This window comes from Pseudovirgaria hyperparasitica (genome assembly GCF_010093815.1).
Source record: "Pseudovirgaria hyperparasitica strain CBS 121739 unplaced genomic scaffold EJ05scaffold_16, whole genome shotgun sequence".
Classification (NCBI taxonomy): Eukaryota; Fungi; Ascomycota; class Dothideomycetes; order Acrospermales; family Acrospermaceae; genus Pseudovirgaria; species Pseudovirgaria hyperparasitica.
The window spans coordinates 588427-607999 of record NW_022985564.1 but is presented as its reverse complement, the minus strand read 5'-3'; the positions used below and the strand labels follow the sequence as shown (position 1 = coordinate 607999).

Sequence of the window (19573 nt, the reverse complement as noted above, 5' to 3'; positions counted from 1 at the left end):
AATTGGCGTGTTACCCGGACAGCACCATGGAGTCTCTTTCTAGGGTTTCTGGGATGCTGGAAACAGGTACGTTACATGCTGCTCGCTGTGTGACATCCACTGACCTGACCAATAGCTCGAGACCTGACTCTCGAAGCTGCACGCGATGCCAGCAACATGCGCAGGACAACGACTCGCACAACTCCTGCTGCGCAATTGAAGAAGCTTCTGGATAGTCGTAGTGAGCGCGAAGTGCTAGAAGGTCTACGACGGGTCATTGCTGTGTGTACAGGCTTCATTCCGAATGGCACGTTCTCATTAAAATATAGATGACCTATCGTTGCCAACATACCCTCCCCTTCTTCAGTGCAGTGGTCAAGAACATTGCTTCGCCAAACCTCGAAATCAAGAAGCTGGTATACATCTACCTCCTCCACCATGCCGAAGCCGAGCCTGACACCGCACTCTTGTCCATTAATACCATACAAAAGTCACTTCGAGACTCAAACCCCCAAGTGCGAGCTCTTGCGCTACGAGTAATGTCAGGAATCAAGGTTCCTGTTATAAGCCAAATCGTATCACTAGGCATAAAAGGAGGTGTTGGAGACATGAGCCCTTACGTGCGGAAAGCTGCTGCATTAGCAATACCCAAATGCTACCGGCTCGACCCGAACACTCTGCCTCAGCTGTTGGAACACTTGTCCATTCTTCTCGGTGACAAGCAGTACTATGTCGTGGGAGCCGCTGTTGCGGCATTCCTTGAGATTTGCCCAGAGCGTCTTGAGCTTATCCACGGTCACTATCGTAGCTTGATCCGCAAACTGGTAGACATGGACGAGTGGGGACAATTGGCAACCCTCCAATTAATGCTCGTGTACGCACGAAAATGCTTCCCAAGAAGAACACGACGGGTGAAGAAACCCACAGCCGCGGCACCATCAAAAGGCACCAAAGGCTTCTACGACGACTCCTCCGACGAATCTCCCGACGACGACACCCAATACACCACCGAAGCCGTCCTCGACCCCGACCTCGCCCTCCTACTCAACGCCATGGAACCGCTTCTTTCTTCACGCAACTCCGCCGTAGTTGTCGCCGTCACCCGCTGCTTTCTCTACCTCGGCGATACAACCCACATCTCCACCGCCATCGGCCCTCTCATCGCCCTCTTGCGCACCCCAACCTCAATGCAACAAATCGCCCTGCACAACATCGTCCAGATCTGCCTCCTCCACCCCCAACTCTTCGTCCCGCACTACCGCCACTTCTTCATCCGCGCAACAGACTCCCCGCAGATCTGGACCCTCAAACTCGAACTCCTGACCCTCATCTTTCCCTGTGCCCCGGCCCGCCTCCAAAGTCTGATTCTCGCCGAACTCAGTCACTTCTCGCGCTCCGGCAGTAGCTACGATGCCTCGCTCGTCCGCGAAGCCGTCCGTGCGATCGGACGCTGCGCGCAGAGCTCTCAGGACCCAGGCACGAGCGCCCGCTGTCTACGGCTGTTGCTCGCGCATATTGGCACGGCGGACGCGCATCTCGTTGCCGAGTCGCTGGAGGTCATAAGACATCTCATACAGCGCGATCCGGATGCGCACCGGAATACTGTCGTGCGGCTCGCGAAGCACCTTGACGTGGCAACTTCGCCGCAGGCTCGTGCGAGTATCATATGGCTCGTGGGCGAGTTTGCCGCTGTGAATGGCTCGTTGAGTGACAGCATTGCGCCTGATGTTTTGCGCATCCTGGTCAAGGGCTTTGCAGATGAGCAGGAGCCGGCGAAGCTGCAAATTCTGCTGCTCGCGGCCAAGGTATACTTGCATCACTTGAATGAAACACAACCACATAAATCACAGGTTCACGAAAAGACCAATTTAGTTGAAACTACGAGCTCGACACTATTTGCATCTGCACTAGAAGGCGACGACGCTGGCTTCCGCGATACGGCCGACGATGTAGCTTCACCCGAGGTTCCGAGTACTCCGGAGCACCCAATCATCCTCTTATGGCAACACACTTTACTGCTCATCCGCTACGATACATCCTATAATCTACGCGACCGAGCGCGCGTATTCCGCAACTTACTTAGCGTGCCATCTTCGACTGCCCTCGCATCATTACTGCTTCTCGCACCCAAGCCCGTGCCGCAGATCCCCAACCCATCAAGCGCGCGTAAAAACTACACATTGGGTAGCGCTAGTCTCGCAATTGGAGACGAGGTTGGTGTCAGTGGCTTGCGCGGGTACAAGGATCTGCCAGAGTGGGTGAAGGCTGGTGACGAGCCTGGACCAAGGCTCCGTGATGCAATAGGGGCAAGCAAGGTCGAGTATGGCGAGAAGACGCTTAGCGCAAGCGAACAGCTCGATCGAGGAGCGGGAATAACAGAGCCAGTCGCTACGCCACATAAGGCGAATGGAGTGAAAGAAAAGACGCTTGATGACTGGCTGGCAGAAGACGATGCGGGAGAGGAAGAGAGTGAGGAGACGGAGACAGAGAGCGAGGAGACAGAGGAGGAGAGTGACGATGATGATGAGGAGGAGTATGAAGAGGAGACGGATGACGACGATGATGATGAACATGATAGATTAGTGAAATAAGGTATAATAGAACAGCAATAGCCCAGACTGGACCGATGCCAAGGTTGGTGAAGATAAGGTCTTCCTGATTGACAAGCCTACGACGTACGCTCAATTTGTGAGGTGCCATAAAGCATGTAGCAAAGTGCTGCGGCCAAGGTTTATCTGCTCATATCAGCATGTAAGCATACTCACCCTATTTAAACTGTATACACACAATACTAGGACATTGGTCTGTGGACACTTTGCGGCCTGACTTGTGCCTGAAGAGTCTACAGACTAGTCTCCCTCATTGTATATGCTAGCTTTGTCCTTGTACACGTCAGCATGATCAACGAGGCAACGAGCGAACCGTGAAAGGATGAAACATGCCGAAAGATATTTCGAAGCTTTGTGGAGACGGCTTATAGACATGAAGGAGAGTCATGAATTTGGCACACTGAAGAAGATTAGAGACTTTTTGATCGACGTAAAGAACGTTGTGACTGCAATGGACTCGGGACTTTTTGGGTAAATACTACCAAAATGCGAGATATAGAAGTGACTTATGGCAACTGAATTAGAAGACCAGTGGAACCAAAGCTAGTACGACTCGCCTAAGCAAAGTAGCTCAACTGTAGCAGGGTAGCAATATTGACATGAACAGACGGCGATCAGGCCATGGGATTCCGCGTGCGAGATTCTTTCAGCGCAGAAAAATGACTCTGGTAAAGGAATACAGCGATACTGAACCAGATAGGCCAAACTCTAAACAAACCCACCATTGGGCAGAAAAAGGTATATTCAAGAAGAAGACAGTACCCAAGCGAACCCAAACACCTTGTCAGGCTGTGAGAGTGAGTTATAGAGCCAAAGAATGCGACAATTACAAGACAAGTTGCAAAGTGCTATTCTAAGTTATGTCTGTGTAGGGACGGAACGACTTAAGACACTCGTGAAGTGAGAGTGCCTTTGAAACACAATGCGTTGCACAGCCGTGACATGGTATGTGCAAGAAGTCCATGAAAACATTTCAAGGTTGCGAGTCTGTATATTAACGGCGGCTACTTGTTCGTTAGGAATATAATGGACTAGAGAAGAACAGCTTACCCATATACGGAGCTGATGCGGCCGTTCAGCTTAGGCCGCTTCTTCTTACCACCATCATCAGCTTGTCTGCCGCCATCATCCTCTTGATTACGGCCAAGGTCCGAAGCGGCATACAGCGAAAGGTCGTTACCTCGTGATCGCTTGCGAAGGAGAGAAGTTTCCGTTTTATGCGTAACATCTTCGGTCTTGATCGATTCTTCATTCAGTACACGAGAGTCATGGCCGTCTGGATCAAAGTCCGAACCAGCAATTGTTTTGTGGCTGCCAGAAGACTGTCGTGAGGGGGAACGTCGGTCTCGATTCTCCGCCCAGGGATCTATTGACGGTGAGCGCCTCATTTGGGGCTCCGGTGGTGGTGGCGGCGGCGGCGGAGGTGGAGCACCTGGTATAGACCCAGGCACAACATCAGCAGGCGTCCAAACAGAAGGTTTCGCTGGCCCTGAGACACCTAATCGGGCGAGGATCTCCTCCTGGGCAGCGTCTAGCTCGGCATTTTGTGTTAGATCGGTAGGGGGCTTCGTCTGTCTATAATCCTGTCCGGGAGACCGACGCTTTCCATTGCTCGATGACTGACTACTGGTACGGTGGTTGCTGTCAACTGAAAATCCAAAGGTTTTTTGCTTTTCTCCACCTTGTAGGCTTAAAGATGTCGGGGGCTGAGAATTTATTGAGGTATTCAATGCTTGGTCTAAAGAGTCCATGATGCTCCATTCATCCTTGGATATGGTTCTAGGATTTGACGTCCGTGGTATCTGTAATTCTTTGAACTCTGAAAAGTGTTTTACCTCTTCCCAAAAGTCTGTCTGCCGAACGTCAAGTTGAGACTCGTGAGCATTCTCAGCAGTATGATACTCTGAAACAGAGTTGCCATAGTTGAGTGGTTCTTTAGGAGGTGCTTGTGCTTGCTCTTCGGCTTCCTTCCATAAGCTTGGTAGCGGCCGCGTGAGCCTTTGAGCAGACCGCCAAACTATAATGATTTAGTGATTATGCATGTTACATCAAATTAATCAAATACCTTGAACACCTATGCTTGTTCGAGGGTTTACGTAGTCTCCGGCCTTTGGCCAGAATGCTCCGACAGAGTTCTCGAAATCCCAGAAAACATGCTCATCCTCGGGGGCAAAGATACACGGTCCTTCTTTAGGAAGCTTTCGTGGTGGCGGAGCTTCATCGACATGCGGAATAATAGCGTCAGTACCCATGTCATCCGCATAGACACCACCGAGCCAGTCGTATCCTTGGCTTTGAGGATACTGCGGACCAGGTGGTTGCGAGGCCCGCGAATGATGGCTCTGGATGTGCGTTTGGGGAGGATAAGTTTGACCATAAGGATGGCCATTTTGCATACCTTTGTGATGTGTAAATGAGGATGATCCTTGTGCACTGTGTGCGCTCTGGGGTGAGGCTGACACATGACTCGAATATGTAGGGTAGAATGTAGATTGAGGGGAATTGCCTGTGTAGGAAGACGAGGAATTGTGCTGCAGGGCTGGCTGGTGCTGATGTTGGTGTTGATACTGTTGGGGATGCACAGGTTGCTGCTGCTGTTGTTGTACTACCTGCGGTGTGTATTGATTATGGGGAGGCGGTTGATAGTAGCCACTATGGTTGGAAGGGTGGGTGTAATGCTGGGGGGCCGCCTGTGGATACGTGCCATACGGTGACTGCTGGGAATATCCCTGACTCTGGTGTTGGGGAGACTGATGCACTTGATTTGGATAGGAATATGCCTGTTGAGTACTGGGAGCTGGAGCTTGCTGGCCTTGAGGCCATTGGGGTTGGTAACCAGTTTGCTGGTAGCCTGGTTGGTAGCCCGGTGGAGGAGGGTAGCGAGTGACCACGGGGTTGTTTTTCTTTTTGTATGGAAAGCCTCCCCTGTACATCAGACATCTACGAGTTAGCGACAGCTTGATTGAAAATAGAGAGAAATAAACACCGAGAGCGATCCACAGCCGACCTGATGAGGTGCCGTGTACCTGCAATTATAGCAGAGGAGGTAGATAGACGCGCAGTATATCATGCTGATACATGGCTGTAGTGATATATGGAAATGACTTACGGTCTATGGCCTTGCTGCTGGTACATGGCCATCAGCAGGTCGCAAGGTGCGACCTACTCGTAGGCAGGTATGCTTTTGAAGAAGATCAGAGTTCTTGTTGTTACAGAGGATGTTCTGAGATGACATGAGTTAGACATGAAGAGACGATGGCGGCCAGAGAATGCAGATGGAGCGTGAGGAAGAGTGGGTAGATTGAGTGGTGCGGAGCGGAAGGAGGTCTAGTCAGGTGACCCTTCATGCCTCCCGACTGAGCACTCAACCAAGAACAACGCGATCAGTGTCGTTTGCGTGTCTACCTTGCAAAGCAGATGACAGTGGATGGACAGAGGATGTATAGAGAACAGCAATAAACAAGTAGGACATTTCTGGGATACAGAAAAGCAGCCAATAATTGATGAAGCCAAACCCGCATCGGCTCGCTGTGGAAAAAGAAGATGCAACCTGTACAATCGAGACCTCTGTGCTTACTTAAAAGCCGTTTCAAAGAACGGCACGACACCCTGAGAAAAGACAAGATATGATGCAGAGGTAGCGTGTTTAGGTTGGTAGACTCAACGGGACTTGGTTCACTCCATATCCTACTTCGCTTCATGACTGAGGATAACGAGATTGGTCTGGTTTAGAAATAACTCAAGAGTCACATATGAGGAGCGGAACAGTACTGACTTTCCAAAGAACGTGTTTCAGCTTACCTGGTGAGCAATTGAGGCCCGGCGGACAATTAATCGACGTTGGGACAGATGGCATATGGTCTGATGCCTGGTGGCGACGAGCTCTATAGCTTTGAAACGGTAGACATATGTGCATAGACCGAAGGGTCAGGTGTGCAGATATAGACAACGAATGGATGGCTTTATATATATATGGAGAGACTTTTGTACACTATGGTTGTGGCGTCGTACCCGTTGGGATGTAGGAAGGGATGGATTTGGAGGAAAAGGGAAGCTTCTAACGGACGTCGCAAGTGGTTTGGCGTCTTTTCACCAACCGACCTCCCCTGGTCCCGGCGATACCTAGGTACTTCTGCCCCAGGCACCACTACCCTTGGCGCACTTCCTTCTAGATAGGTAGGTGACGCCTCAGGGCATTTATGTTGTCAGCTTCTCCCAAGCATTGTCCTTCTATACAGGCTCCTTTCACTGTGGTATAAGTCCTCAGTCTGTCTTAGACTATTGTCTACCTGGAGAATGGTTTCATACTAAAACACATCCATCCTGCTCTACTAGAGCGTCTTCATCCTTCCTCTTTTCCGGTGTGCTGTCTGAGAGCTACCAACTATGCCTGGCCTACCAAGTGAGTTTCTTCCTCGCTCGTTCGTACTCTCATGAAATTTGCAGTGGGTCTGATATTTTTGCGATAGACTCCCTGGACCTCGACGAATGCATACAACGGCTATACAAGAAAGAGCTCCTCGCAGAATCAGTCATTGAGGCAATATGCGCCAAAGCAAAAGAGCTGCTAATGAAGGAGAGCAATGTGGTACACATCAAGGCTCCAGTCACAGTGGTGGGCGACATACATGGACAATTCTTCGACATGATAGAGATCTTTCGGATTGGCGGCTTTCCCCCAGATACCAACTACCTATTCCTCGGTACGTAACGACACAGGCTACTGCTAAAGCGTCTATCTCCTAACAGGTGTTTATCGATTTAGGTGACTACGTTGACCGTGGTCTCTTCAGCGTCGAAACAATATCCCTACTCGTGTGCCTCAAACTTCGATATCCACAGCGCGTACACCTTATTCGTGGTAATCATGAATCTCGAGGAGTGACACAGTCATACGGATTCTACACCGAATGCAGTCGAAAATATGGCAATGCGAACGTATGGCATTACTTCACAGATATGTTTGACTTCCTCACATTGTCCGTGGTGATCAATGACCAGATATTCTGCGTACACGGAGGTCTGTCGCCAAGTATACATTCGATCGACCAGATCAAGATTATCGACCGCTTCCGAGAGATTCCTCACGAGGGGCCCATGGCTGATCTAGTGTGGAGTGATCCAGACTCCGAGCGCGATGAATTCAGCCTGTCGCCAAGAGGTGCCGGATACACGTTCGGTGCTCAAGTGGTGAAAAAGTTTCTGGAGGTCAACAACATGTCCCATATACTACGCGCTCACCAACTGTGTCAAGAAGGATACCAAGTTTTGTACGAAGATCGACTCAGTACAGTCTGGAGTGCACCAAATTACTGCTATCGCTGCGGTAACATGGCCTCCGTTCTAGAAGTCAGCGACACAGGAGCACGATTTTTTAATGTTTTTGAAGCAGCTCCAGAAAATGATGTACATCGAGCCGAGCAACAGAACCAGCAAGGCAAAGAGGTGCAGACTGAGTATTTCCTTTGATTCAGATACCCTGGTACCCTAGGCGACCATGAACGGAAGAGATGATCCTGGGAACCACAAATCCTATTCGGTGCGGCATATTCAGGCGTGGAGGACATCATCCATGATTCAACTGCATTTAGAGGCGTTTGCTCGGTTGTTTACTATATTCTCGTAGATATCTTGATGTGTGGATGATTCATGTGGTTGTGGGCTGGTCTTGTAGACTTGTACTTCGTATACGAAACAGCATAGAGTCGACCATGTCGAATCAAATGGAGATGACAAATATAATGCAATTTGGTCACAAAATTGACCCAATCCCTACTTATATATCCGAATCAACAAGCTAAATATATCCTCCGCACAGTCCCTCTATTGCTAACCAATCGATCATCCATCTATTTATGTCACGCCCAAAATCATCGAGTTACTTGGATCACAATCCTTGAAATTTGAGACCTTCAAGCACATGCCTTGATGGCTTATTACCTGCTCAGACTCCTCACGCGCAGGGTCTTGGAGGGATAGAAGCCGGCTCAAGTCTCGAGTCCAGGAAGACTGTTGTTATCATCACCATCATCATTGTCATCATCATGACCACCACAAACGCAATATGTCCAGATAATATAACTCAGCAGCATGGACATGCTAGTATGCGTTTAATTTAGCGTCTCATTCTCGCTCTGCTATATTAGTAGGCTTTTCTCTGCTTGAGAGTCCGCTTTAGACACCAGGCCCCAAGGCAGTAGACACATCAATGTATTATGTTTGTCATTCCGTTCTTCGCTACGAAGAGCAGTATTGATATTGGCGAATTCCTGCCTCGTGTCTGTCATGGACGTTAAGATGCGAGAATTATGTGCTCTTATTTAGTTTAGGTACGATACTTTCTCCCTAATCATGTCGTAGCGTCTAGGGTGATGTTCTCATCAAGTAGATTCACGGCCATGTCAGAAGTTGGCAGGGGGGTTATAGGAAAAGAAAGCAAGAGAGCACATACAAGGACTCTTCTCCATTTTTCCTGGTTCAATATGTAAGATATCACGAACCTCGTCTGCAGGTGTATTAACATAGCAGTGCATATTCGCTCACGTTTGAGCAAATGTGGTAAAGTCTGTTTCGGTTAGGGGAGACAGACCCACAGGGCTCTGGCTGGAAAGTTTTCCCCACAGGAGAGACGACATCCCATCGTGCCGCGGCTCCCTCCCTTCCAAGGTTTCGTGATCGGGGCCAAAGCACAGAAGCTAATAATCCGAACTAACCTTCTGTATATCACCCCCCTCATTGGACGCCATACCACCATGCTTGATATCATCATGCTCCTGCTTGTCAAGTCTTCGTGCAGAGCAAGCGGAGACCTGGCGACAAGGTTGTCTGGTCGAGATTGAAAGGTTCGCAACTTTGAAGAAGATAAAAGGACTGCTTCATTTCGCATTTCATCACCTATACGCATCTACCTAGGTAACAAGCGGACCTCGCGACGACACTCGATTACGGCTTCCTTGCCTTGCTGGGCTGGAGAGGAAGGCACTTCGGTCGAGGTAACCTTGTAGTAGATATCTTCTCCGAGGAAGACTGCCAAAAGACTCGGGTTGTTTCGCATACCATAGCTTCGTCAAGACTCGAATTCCCAGCGACGCCCACCCTCGCGAATATCCTCGACAACGAACAGCACCAAGCGCATCTCCTTTCAAAATTCCGAGTACCCTGCGCTTGATAGACCCAGGGGGGAAAAGAAAGCATTCGTGTAGATCTCTCTGCGCAACGTCGAAGCCCCAAAACCGCACCACGAATCCCACAACCTGCGATTGCACAACAAAAAAATCACCCACACCACAGCACAACCTCCCCTCAACCATAATGCCGTCATCAAGAAGCTCCTCACCTGCAGCGGCAGCACGCGATGCCTCCACGGCTGCTCCTGACATCTCGATCCGCGGCGACCACGTCGCGCTCCACCCCGCGGGCTACGACGCGCCCAGCTCCGAGGAAAACCTGATAGACAACATGGCACGATTCCGGACTTCGCCCATGGACTTCCTACGCGAGGTCTCGCTGTACGTATCCGGGACCGGGTGGCGATCATACGACTCGATCGTGGGTCAGCCAATTTTCTACTCTGGCTTCAGCGAGCGGATGAAGAACCGGGTGATGCAGGATGTGCGGGTACAAGAGAGAATCGCGAAACTTGCGGGCGGAAGAGTGGATGTTGAGATTGAGCAAGGGACTCTGGGGAAGAAGGATCGCGCCAGGAGGAGGCAAGAGATTGGCGAGCAGATCAGAGAGGTTGCGGAGGATATTACGGATAATATGATTTGCAAGATGGAGAGTAAAAGCTTTATCCGTGGGGCCTACTATCTGGCGACACAGCTGTTGACGAGGGCATACCATCAAGGTCAGATAAATGTCCATGATACTGTGTTGTGACATGGCTGTACAGGGCTGATCTGAGACAGGCATCCATGTGTCCAGCGAGGAGGTCCTTCGTCTACGAGCAGTGGCTACAGAGGCGGCCAAGAATAAGCAGTCGATTGTGTTCCTGCCTTGTCATAGATCACACGTTGACTACGTCTCGTTGCAATTGGTCTGTTATCGGCTTGGGCTTGCGCTTCCAACCGTGGTAGCTGGCGACAACTTGAATTTTCCTCTTGTTGGAACATTTCTGCAGCATGCAGGTAAGTTGACCATCTCTCAGTATGCCTGTCGCATGGCGAAGTCCTCATTGTTACGATACATGCGGTGGCATGTGTAGCCAATGTACATTGTTCGATTTGATTTGAAGGAAACAGCATTGGTACTCCTGGAGGCAGACTTCATGGTGGCGTTCATGAGTGCTGCGTGGAGAGTCGTGTGTATCAGAACTTATTGGACTGTTGCCAAAGCATGAATATGAGAGACATGTGAGCTGACACAATTATCCCTGTAGGCGCTATGTGGATTCGCAGGAGCTTTGGTGACGATCAGCTCTACGTTACGATGGTGCAAGCCTATATCGACGTATTGCTTCAGGATGGTTTCAACTTCGAATGTTTTGTTGGTGAGTAGGATGATCTCGCATGAATGCAAATGCACCTGCTAATAAGATACAGAGGGCGGGCGCTCGAGAACCGGAAAGCTTCTTCCTCCTAAATTCGGTGTGCTCAGCTATATCCTCGATAGTGTACTGTCTGGTCGTGTCAAGGACACCATAATATGTCCTGTCAGCACGCAGTATGACAAAGTCATTGAAGTAGAGTAAGTGCTCATCTCGCGGGTATAGCGACTCAATTGGTGCTGATCGTGCTCTTCAGTTCATATATAAGTGAGCTCCTCGGGCAGCCGAAGCAAAAAGAGAACCTGATGGACTTCCTGTCTGCATCTTCAATCCTCTCGCTCAAACTTGGACGTGTCGATGTTCGCTTTCATGAGCCGTGGAGTTTGAGGGGTTTCATTGATCAGCAAATCGCACGCTACAGCAAGATGCCTAAGCGTATCGATGATAAGGAGACGAGGCTCCGTCTTCTAAGAACTCTGGGGTACCGTGTCCTGTCGGAGATCAATGAAGTGTCTGTTGTGATGCCTACGGCCTTGATCGGCACCGTACTCTTGACCCTGAGAGGTCGTGGTGTTGGGAAATCAGAATTGATACGTCGTGTCGAATGGCTAAGCGACCGTGTGCGTTCTCAAGGAGGTCGTGTTGCACATTTCTCGGGTCTGCCAACAAGTGTCGTCGTTGAGAGAGGATTAGATGTTCTTGGTGCTGATCTTGTTGGTGTCGTCCAAGGACTGCCTGAAGATACATACTACGCAGTCGACAGGTATGCTGTTTTTGCCAGCGCACGTTTGGAATGCCTTGCTGATGATGCTCAGGTTCCAGCTCTCATTCTACCGCAATATGACGATCCATCTCTTCATTCTCCAGGCTCTTACCAGTGCTAGCATGTATATACGTGTCAAGCAGGGCGGCGGGCGTCAAGAACAGAGGATCTCCTACACGGAGTTGCGTGATCATGTGTACTTTCTTTCTCAGGTATGTCGTCTTCCTGCATGTTTACAGCTCTTGCCAGTATCTAATGTAGTATGCAGCTCTTCCGCGGCGAGTTCATTTTCCCAACGGAAGGTCTCGAGGCCAACTTGGGCAAGACTATTCGCTCTCTCGAAAATGACGATGTGGTGACTGTTGTTCGTGATGGGCCATCTCCTGTGGCTCCATCAGATGGTGCTTCTGAGCTCTCAGCGCTACCGCAAGGTGAGATCCGCTTCGTTGAGCTGAGCGAGAGGGAACGAGAGAGGGGCCGCGAAAATTTCGATTTCTACTGTTTCTTGATCTGGCCATTCATTGAGGCGAGTTGGCTGGGTGCCGTGAGTCTTATAATGCTCACGCCCCCTATTGCATCGTCGCAGGTCTGGCTCGAGACGAAGAAGGTACAGGATCAAGCACAACTGGTATGTCTCACGATTCTTATGTTTGTGCTGTGGTGTAGCGTTGTGTGTGTGTGAAGATCTGTTTGCCTGACGTTTCCTCCTTTTCTAGCTCGGCAAGACGTTATACCATCAGGGCGACCTGTCGTATTTTGAGGCTGTGAATAAGGAGACGCTCAAAAACGCCTATCAACGCTTTGAGGAAGAGGGGATTATAGTATCGTCAGCGAAGACGAAAGACTCGAAAGTCCCGCCAACGCTGAGACTTGCTGACGACTGGAGGCCCTCTCGCGACCCCAAGACTGGTCGTATTCTGGCGAAGGGCAAGCTGTGGGACTGGGCGGAGATGATTTCGCAGAGTAGGAGAGAAGGGTATGTGAGCGGAATTGCCCACGGTACTTTTACTGATTTTTTTTTTAGGAAGAACAGGCGAGACGGGGCGACGGTGCAAACACGTGTACTGGCACTGGTCGAGATTTGTGGTCAGCAGTTGTTTGACGATGCTGCTGCCGCCGCCAAACCGGTGGCCCCGCTGGGCCCGGAGCCGGACAAGAAACAACGAAGAAGACGTACGACGATGGGAAAGCCTAGAGCGAATTTGTGAATTAGCAATCGATGACTGATAGAACTGCTTCAAGTTCGTGTGGTATGCCAGGGATGTAGGCTCAATTCCTGGCGGAATTGGCTTTCCCTTTGATAGCTATGGAGACTGTAAGGTTCCACCCTTGTACTATTCCCTTTCCTCATGTGTTTCTGTGTGTCTACTGCTCGGTGCTAGTCCTTGGATATGTCTGGAGTTTACTTACTTGCGTCAGGTATGGGTATCAAAGACACGCCAAACACCGCTCGTGCTGACAGGCACCGCAGGAGTCCCCCTCCTGTGCCTCGGAGGAGCAGCGACAGCAGTCCCAGGCACAGTCCTCTTCGTCTTCGTCTTCGGTGGGATTCTCATCCCCCTCCGACTCCTGCGGCGACCCATCGTCGTCGTCTTCTTCTTCTTCCTCTTCTTCTTCGCTCTCCACCTCCTCTATCCATTGCTGGATAGAGGAGGGGTCCTTGCCAACTGGTGGCGCCCTCTCCCCCCTCTCTGTTGCTTGGCTGCTGGCAGCCATTGGTGGTGTTGGTGGTGGTGTTGTTGTTGGTGTTGTCGTTGCTGTTGTTGTTGGTGGTGGTGTTGATGGTGGTGGTTGTCGTGTGGTGTTGGGGATGAAGGAATGTTGAAGGTTCGTGGTGGGTGGAACGACGATATCAAAGTGCGAAATTGCAGGTCGGCCTTGCCCACTATACGGTGTGGGATTGTATGTCCACGCCCGGCAGTGTCTTCAGCCCCTACGACGACGAATTCTCTAGATATTGTCGTCGAATGAAGGTCTGGATCTGTCTATAGCTTACTGTCTGTAGGATAATACATCTATTCCGTCTTGCATTGCCATCTGCAGCCTTCCTGTCGCCGGTCTCCCAAGCTGTCCTCCCGACGCCGCGAATGCCCTCCACATGCCCTCACACCTCCCCGGCCACTGGACATCAACAACAAAATAATATCCTCAGGGGAAAATCATGAGGGGCTAGCTACAAGATAGACGAAGCGATGCATATAGTTTTCATGGTGGTTATCCCCGAATTCATGATGTGCAAACTCAGTGTGGGATCATAGTCTTCACTGCGGCAACTTTGTCAAACTCGATTTCATCCGCTCTCACGTCGACGCCGCCACGACAACGTCTTCTTCTATCAATAAAAGTATACGGGCTTGTAGCCCTGGTCTATGTCTACAACTGAATCTACTTTCTACGTGAAAATCCCCCGTGGTTGTGACGGTCCAGCCTCGTTTTGCCGCCGCCAGAAATCGCTTCCAGCTCTCTCATCGTCCGTCCTCGTCCTTCACCCCCCAATCCTCCCATTCCCTGCTTACACATCCCTTCCTGCCACCCTCCCATTGGCTACACCTATACACTCGAAGCGCTAGAGAGCTGCCGATGTCTTGCCAGAGGCGAGAAAGCACGGATCAGGACCCTGATTGTCTGGAAAAGTATATAAGAGATTCTCCCCTACTAAAAATCTCTTCCTCCTTCATCCCACAGCTTCAAACCGGATTCAGCTCCAACAGCAGCTTCGCTTCCTGGCATCTGCTTTCCTTCTCTCCTTCCTGTCAGCATCTAAGGCTGACCACCACCAGACTTCCCTTCATACATCACTCGCCGCTCTTCATCAGATCCACTCAAGTAAGTTCAACCATCACACTTCACATCACTCCATTCTCCAGTCTCACATGATGATTCATCCTCTCTCTTTGGTTTTGGGTCTCGTTTCGAGATTGCAATTGTTTGTCTTTTGTAGTGTTTCACTTTGACCAATTGCCGCCTCGTTCCTGTCCACAAAAAAATTGGGTTACTGACGGCTGGCTCACGTCGGCTTGAAGACCAATGGATGTTGTTGGTTGGTGGTCGCCCTGTCAGGGACTGCCCTTTTTTCTGATTTTTGACTGATGCTTACACCTGCTCATACTCTTCTCTTCGTCATGATCTCTGCTAACTTCTCACTTCTTATGGCAGATCCCACACGCCTCAAACACATGCTAAGTTTCCATCCACTTCTTATGGCAGATCTAACACACCACATACCCTTCCCTTCTCTATAGACTCTGCTGACTTCTCACTTCTTATGGCAGATCCCACACGCCTCAAACACATGCCGAATGCAGATAAGTCTTCTCTCCCTCGTGGCCCCTGCTAACTTTTCCCTTATTTTGGCAGATCCCACACACCACAGACAAATGCTGAAACTCATATGTTATTCATGGCCTATGCTAAGTTCTCACTCCTTACTGCAGATCTAACACACCACACACCCTTCTCCTTTTTGCGGCTTGTGCTAACTTCTCACTTCCTTTTTATAGCAGATCTTACATACCACTGGTAAGTCTTCATTGATTCCTTTTGAGCACATGCGAGATGATGAATGCCCATCTTATGGGTACCCAGAAAAATGCTACTCATGGTCAGGGCTTACTGGAGGACTTTGAGCGGTTTAGACATTCTTTGCTGCTCGTTGTTCTCCTGTAGGTTAGAGGTAAAGCTTCTTGGGTTCTGATCGCAATAACTTCGCTCTCTGTCTTCATTTCTGGCGAATGTCTTCTCGTAGTATATACAATGATTAATACAAAGATCATACTCGCTCATACTTTGCGTCTTTGTCAGTGACCTGTCTTGCTATGTCTCCTATCAACGTGTGTCACTGTTCAGCTTGTATTCTATGACCGCTCATGCTACTGGGACACCTCGCGCGTGACATCTTGAGCGTCTGAACCTGCTGGTACTGCATTACCTGTTGCCTCTGTTGCATTCCATGTTCAAACCAACGTCCATGTCCAAGTTCAAGCCAACGTCCATGTCCACGTTCATGTCCATGCCCATAACACGACAAAATACTGTCCTTCTTCACGTACTGTACTCAGGTTGCGCGTATAATCAGGTAAGTCCAACGCCTTACGCTTTCCACTGCGTGATTACCAAGTCCATCTGGCCCTAATGCATCTCATCAAGCCCTCGTCGACAAGCGCTCGCCAGCAAGCAGTGTTCCATTGCAGCCTGGCCCTGAACTGTACCATGTACCAACCCCATCTCCACACTCAAACACGACCTCACAGATCAGGCACACGCAGCCCAAGCTCATAAAGCACACTTGAGCTTGAACTGCCACTGGAATCACCACTAGAATGTCCACGACTAGTGTCCTCCGTGTCCATTGCTCTCAGTCTCTATCTTTGTCCATGTACCCCTTACTTTGCCTTTGATCCTCCGCTCACAAATCCAATATCTGGAGTATCTAGCTACGATCCACGGCCATGAACACGGCATAATTGACTTGGCTTGGCTTGGCTTGACTCGACTTTACTCGACTTGACTTGAAACTGAATCGACTCGACTCGACTCGACTCGGCTTAACATGAACTTGATCCTGAATCAACCCGACACCAATAGTACCCACAGACACACACCCCATCAAACCTCCAATTCAAAACCTGTCATACTCCCAAATCCACGACATCTCTTCCCATCCATACGCACACCCTTCTACCGCATACCCCATTCTTCCCTATTCTTCTTCTTCCCCATTCTTCCCAAGTTCCCAAAGAAGTTTCCAAAGAAGTTCCCAAAGCCACCAATCCATCAACCCATGAATCGGCGAGATTTATACATGGCAAGTCAAACAGCCTGCTTACTAGTAGGACTGGCACACTTCGAAAAATGGAAGGAATCAGGAGATGATAGGGAGTGGATTGGTAAGAGTGTGAAATTGGGGAGATGGGGATTGGGAGATGGGGATTGGGAGATGGGGATTGGGAGATGGGGATTGGGAGATGGGGATTGGGAGATGGGGATTGGGGCCTAAGGGGATGGGATGGATTTAGGAATTTGCATTATGGAATCTATATCAGAAACACACTGAGCTCAAGATTATAACTCCATTTCATAAATCCATATCACAAACACATATCATAAATCCATATCATAAATCCATATCATAGATCCATACCACAAACACATATCATATGATATATCATAACCCCACCAGTTTTAATTTTATGAATCCGTATCACAGATCCAACTCAGGAATGTGGTATGTCACTTCAAGCCATAGCACACCATGATACCCCGCACCATCTACTCCTCATGATCCCACAGCCTAGCATCTCACAGCTCACAGCCTAGCATCTCACAGCTCACAGCCTACAAGCTACTTCAGCCCCTTATATCACCACCACCACTACTACCATAACCACCACCAACACTACCAAAGTACATCTCCATCTTACACCCTCTTACACCCTCACACCCCACGCCTCACTCCACACTCCCCACTTTTCAATACCCTGTCACTCCCAACTCCCAACTCCTTCCTACCCACTTCTCAAGAGTACACCTACACCCACCACTAATCATAAACAACATAGAACTACATATAAGCCCCGCAGATATAAGAATGCACAACTATACAATGCAAAAAAAAGAAAGACAAATGCAAAAGTAAAAGCAAAAGCAGAAGATGGGATCTCTATCTCCCAAAATGGGGTTTAGAAAGGGGGCGGCGTTCTAGGGGAGGTTGATCTGGGCTCGCTCGGGATGAGAGAGAAGGAGAGGAGATAAGACTGATAGAGGGAGAGCGTGCGGGTAGATCAAATGACACGGGGTATGGCATGTTACGCATACATGTATAGCAAAAAAGCAAGAAGGGGCAAGAAGCAAGGGAGCAAAGTATGCACTACGCAGGTCCAAACAAACAATCAAGCCAACAGTCTTTGTATTTCTCTACATACGGCCTGTATCACACCCTCACAGCCTCACAGTCCCATCAAGAAGACCGTACAAAATCCCAGTCACGTGGACAAGTAATCATCTTCATCATCATCCCTCCACAGCCTCCTTAACCGCCTTCTCGAGCGAAGACGGGTTAGCACCGACAACGGGCGTCTGCTTGACGCCGTTCTTGTAGATCAAGAATGTCGGCATGGCGCGAATCTCGAGTTCCTCGGCGACTTCGGGAAGCTCGTCGACGTCGATCTTGTAGAACTTGGCCGTCGGGTACTTCTCGGACAGTCTATGTTGGGGGGGCAATTGTTAGATATGCTGTATATATGCTGGCTATGCAACAGGGGGAGGAGAGAGAGACTTACTTGACGACGAACGGCGCAATGGTCTTGCAGGGTCCGCACCAGGTGGCGAAGCAGTCGAGCACGAGGACGGTCTCCTTGCTCTCCTCGAGGGCCTTGGCCCAGTCCTCTTTCTTCTGGAGGTTGTGCACGCCTTCCTTGCCACTCATCTTGGAGGTCTGGGTGAAGAGACGGGTTGAGGAGGTGTGTGGTGGTTTCGGGAGGGTTGATCTCGGTGTTGTTAGTGGGTGCGCAAAGGGCGTTGTTGTGGATGCTTGTCTGGCGGTCGATCGGGCTACTGTACGAGCAGTTGTTCTTAGCAAGCTTGATCTTCTGAAGATGATTGAAGATGATGTTTGGAACATGGTGGGTTAGGATGAAGGGTCGGAGCCTGATAGATATGTGAAGAGTGACGTAGTCGTGCAATGCCAGGGACGTGCTGAGCAATCAATGATGTTCTGGAATGAAGGAGACGGATGACAAAGCACGTAACACCGGATTCTGTTGGTATCAACGATCGAAGCGACGAGACTGCACGACTTCGGCCGTTGTTGTATACGTTCTGTCGAATGCGACAAAACTTCCTGACAGTTCGGATGGATTTTGCAAGCTCTGACGCTTACGCGATGATGCGACCGAAAGGTCAATTTCGGCGACGTCTCGGACGGCGCCCGGGGACTCGGCTGGCGAACAACACAGGAGATGGATCGGTACGAGAAGCAGAGAGCACTTACAGTCTGAACGTCTGTCGCTGCGCGAGAGTGGAGATTGCGAGGAGAAGAAAGAGAGAGAAGAGGACGAGGTTGAAGAGAAGGATAGATGGGTACTAATGCCTTACGTTTCTGCCTGCCAAGCAGTGCATTCTCTCTCATCACATCATTCATGGTGGGGGTGGGCAGCTCAGGTCTCACTGCACCACTCCATTTGCCCCACCTTGGCCCAGCCCAATCAACATTGCATAGTCAACAACATCCATATATTGACATGTTGACACACCGCCCGCACTCAGTCTGCAGTGATGCTACGCAGGTACATCCACCACCTCTGCAGTGCCTTCTAGAACACCAGTCTAAACGTTGGAGGCACGAGCACACATCATGCATGCATGAACTATGTATGCCACGACCGTAGCCTCTATCAACCATATAATAGTGATGCCGGTATGCTTTTGGGGAGTACCGAGACTCGTTGCACGACAATCCCAAGCACGTTAATAGAGTTGTTTGTTTCTTACTCATATTGTATTGTAGCCTTAGGTACGCGCCTATATGTAGCGCACAGACATGCCCGTCGTCCTCCCTCGAACGACGCTCAAACTTGGATTTGATCTACGCGATATCATCCCCATGTACCACCACCGTTCGCTTGTGCGTGCTCAAAATACAACAAAGATTGCTACGCGGCGGTACGCGGATATGGAGGGGTTGGCGTTTTTGTGAACAATAATATGCTTTCCACGACGCCTGCAATGAAAGCTAAGCCG

At 49.9% G+C, this 19573-nt stretch overlaps 7 protein-coding genes across 7 annotated transcripts; 3 read left to right on the top strand and 4 right to left on the bottom strand.

Annotated features, from left to right (window-relative positions):
* Window positions 1-26: 26 nt before the first annotated feature.
* On the top strand, window positions 27-2570 carry EJ05DRAFT_494470 (AP-3 complex beta3B subunit; the record flags this gene model as incomplete). The annotated part of the gene is made up of 3 exons (XM_033746198.1): window positions 27-66; window positions 116-261; window positions 309-2570. 3 exons carry the CDS (start codon window positions 27-29, stop codon window positions 2568-2570), a joined length of 2448 nt encoding a protein of 815 aa, XP_033597000.1.
* A 1064-nt stretch (window positions 2571-3634) lies between these two features.
* EJ05DRAFT_489245 (uncharacterized protein) lies at window positions 3635-5723 on the bottom strand (the record flags this gene model as incomplete). Its single annotated transcript, XM_033745771.1, has 3 exons — window positions 3635-4605; window positions 4654-5513; window positions 5698-5723. 3 exons carry the CDS (start codon window positions 5721-5723, stop codon window positions 3635-3637), a joined length of 1857 nt encoding a protein of 618 aa, XP_033596999.1.
* Window positions 5724-6763: 1040 nt separating this feature from the next.
* Window positions 6764-8342, top strand: EJ05DRAFT_533212 (serine/threonine-protein phosphatase 4 catalytic subunit). Its single transcript, XM_033749116.1, has 3 exons — window positions 6764-6990; window positions 7058-7291; window positions 7354-8342. The coding sequence occupies exons 1-3, from the start codon at window positions 6975-6977 to the stop codon at window positions 8055-8057; spliced, it is 954 nt and encodes a 317-aa protein (XP_033596998.1). The 5' UTR covers window positions 6764-6974; the 3' UTR covers window positions 8058-8342.
* A 1557-nt stretch (window positions 8343-9899) lies between these two features.
* On the top strand, window positions 9900-13044 carry EJ05DRAFT_443437 (glycerol-3-phosphate acyltransferas-like protein; the record flags this gene model as incomplete). The annotated part of the gene is made up of 10 exons (XM_033742087.1): window positions 9900-10434; window positions 10496-10714; window positions 10966-11076; window positions 11129-11273; window positions 11330-11836; window positions 11889-12048; window positions 12105-12221; window positions 12273-12464; window positions 12553-12812; window positions 12861-13044. 10 exons carry the CDS (start codon window positions 9900-9902, stop codon window positions 13042-13044), a joined length of 2430 nt encoding a protein of 809 aa, XP_033596997.1.
* Window positions 13045-13097: 53 nt separating this feature from the next.
* EJ05DRAFT_479518 (uncharacterized protein) lies at window positions 13098-14049 on the bottom strand. The gene is made up of 2 exons (XM_033744687.1): window positions 13308-14049; window positions 13098-13151 (listed from the first exon to the last, which is right to left on the bottom strand). The coding sequence occupies exons 1-2, from the start codon at window positions 13550-13552 to the stop codon at window positions 13106-13108; spliced, it is 291 nt and encodes a 96-aa protein (XP_033596996.1). The 5' UTR covers window positions 13553-14049; the 3' UTR covers window positions 13098-13105.
* Window positions 14050-17845: 3796 nt separating this feature from the next.
* EJ05DRAFT_443255 (thioredoxin) lies at window positions 17846-18260 on the bottom strand (the record flags this gene model as incomplete). The annotated part of the gene is made up of 2 exons (XM_033742076.1): window positions 17846-18038; window positions 18115-18260. 2 exons carry the CDS (start codon window positions 18258-18260, stop codon window positions 17846-17848), a joined length of 339 nt encoding a protein of 112 aa, XP_033596995.1.
* Window positions 18261-18900: 640 nt separating this feature from the next.
* EJ05DRAFT_144633 (uncharacterized protein) lies at window positions 18901-19432 on the bottom strand. The gene has a single exon (XM_033739267.1). It carries the CDS (start codon window positions 19326-19328, stop codon window positions 19053-19055), a length of 276 nt encoding a protein of 91 aa, XP_033596994.1. The 5' UTR covers window positions 19329-19432; the 3' UTR covers window positions 18901-19052.
* Between the last annotated feature and the right edge of the window lie 141 nt (window positions 19433-19573).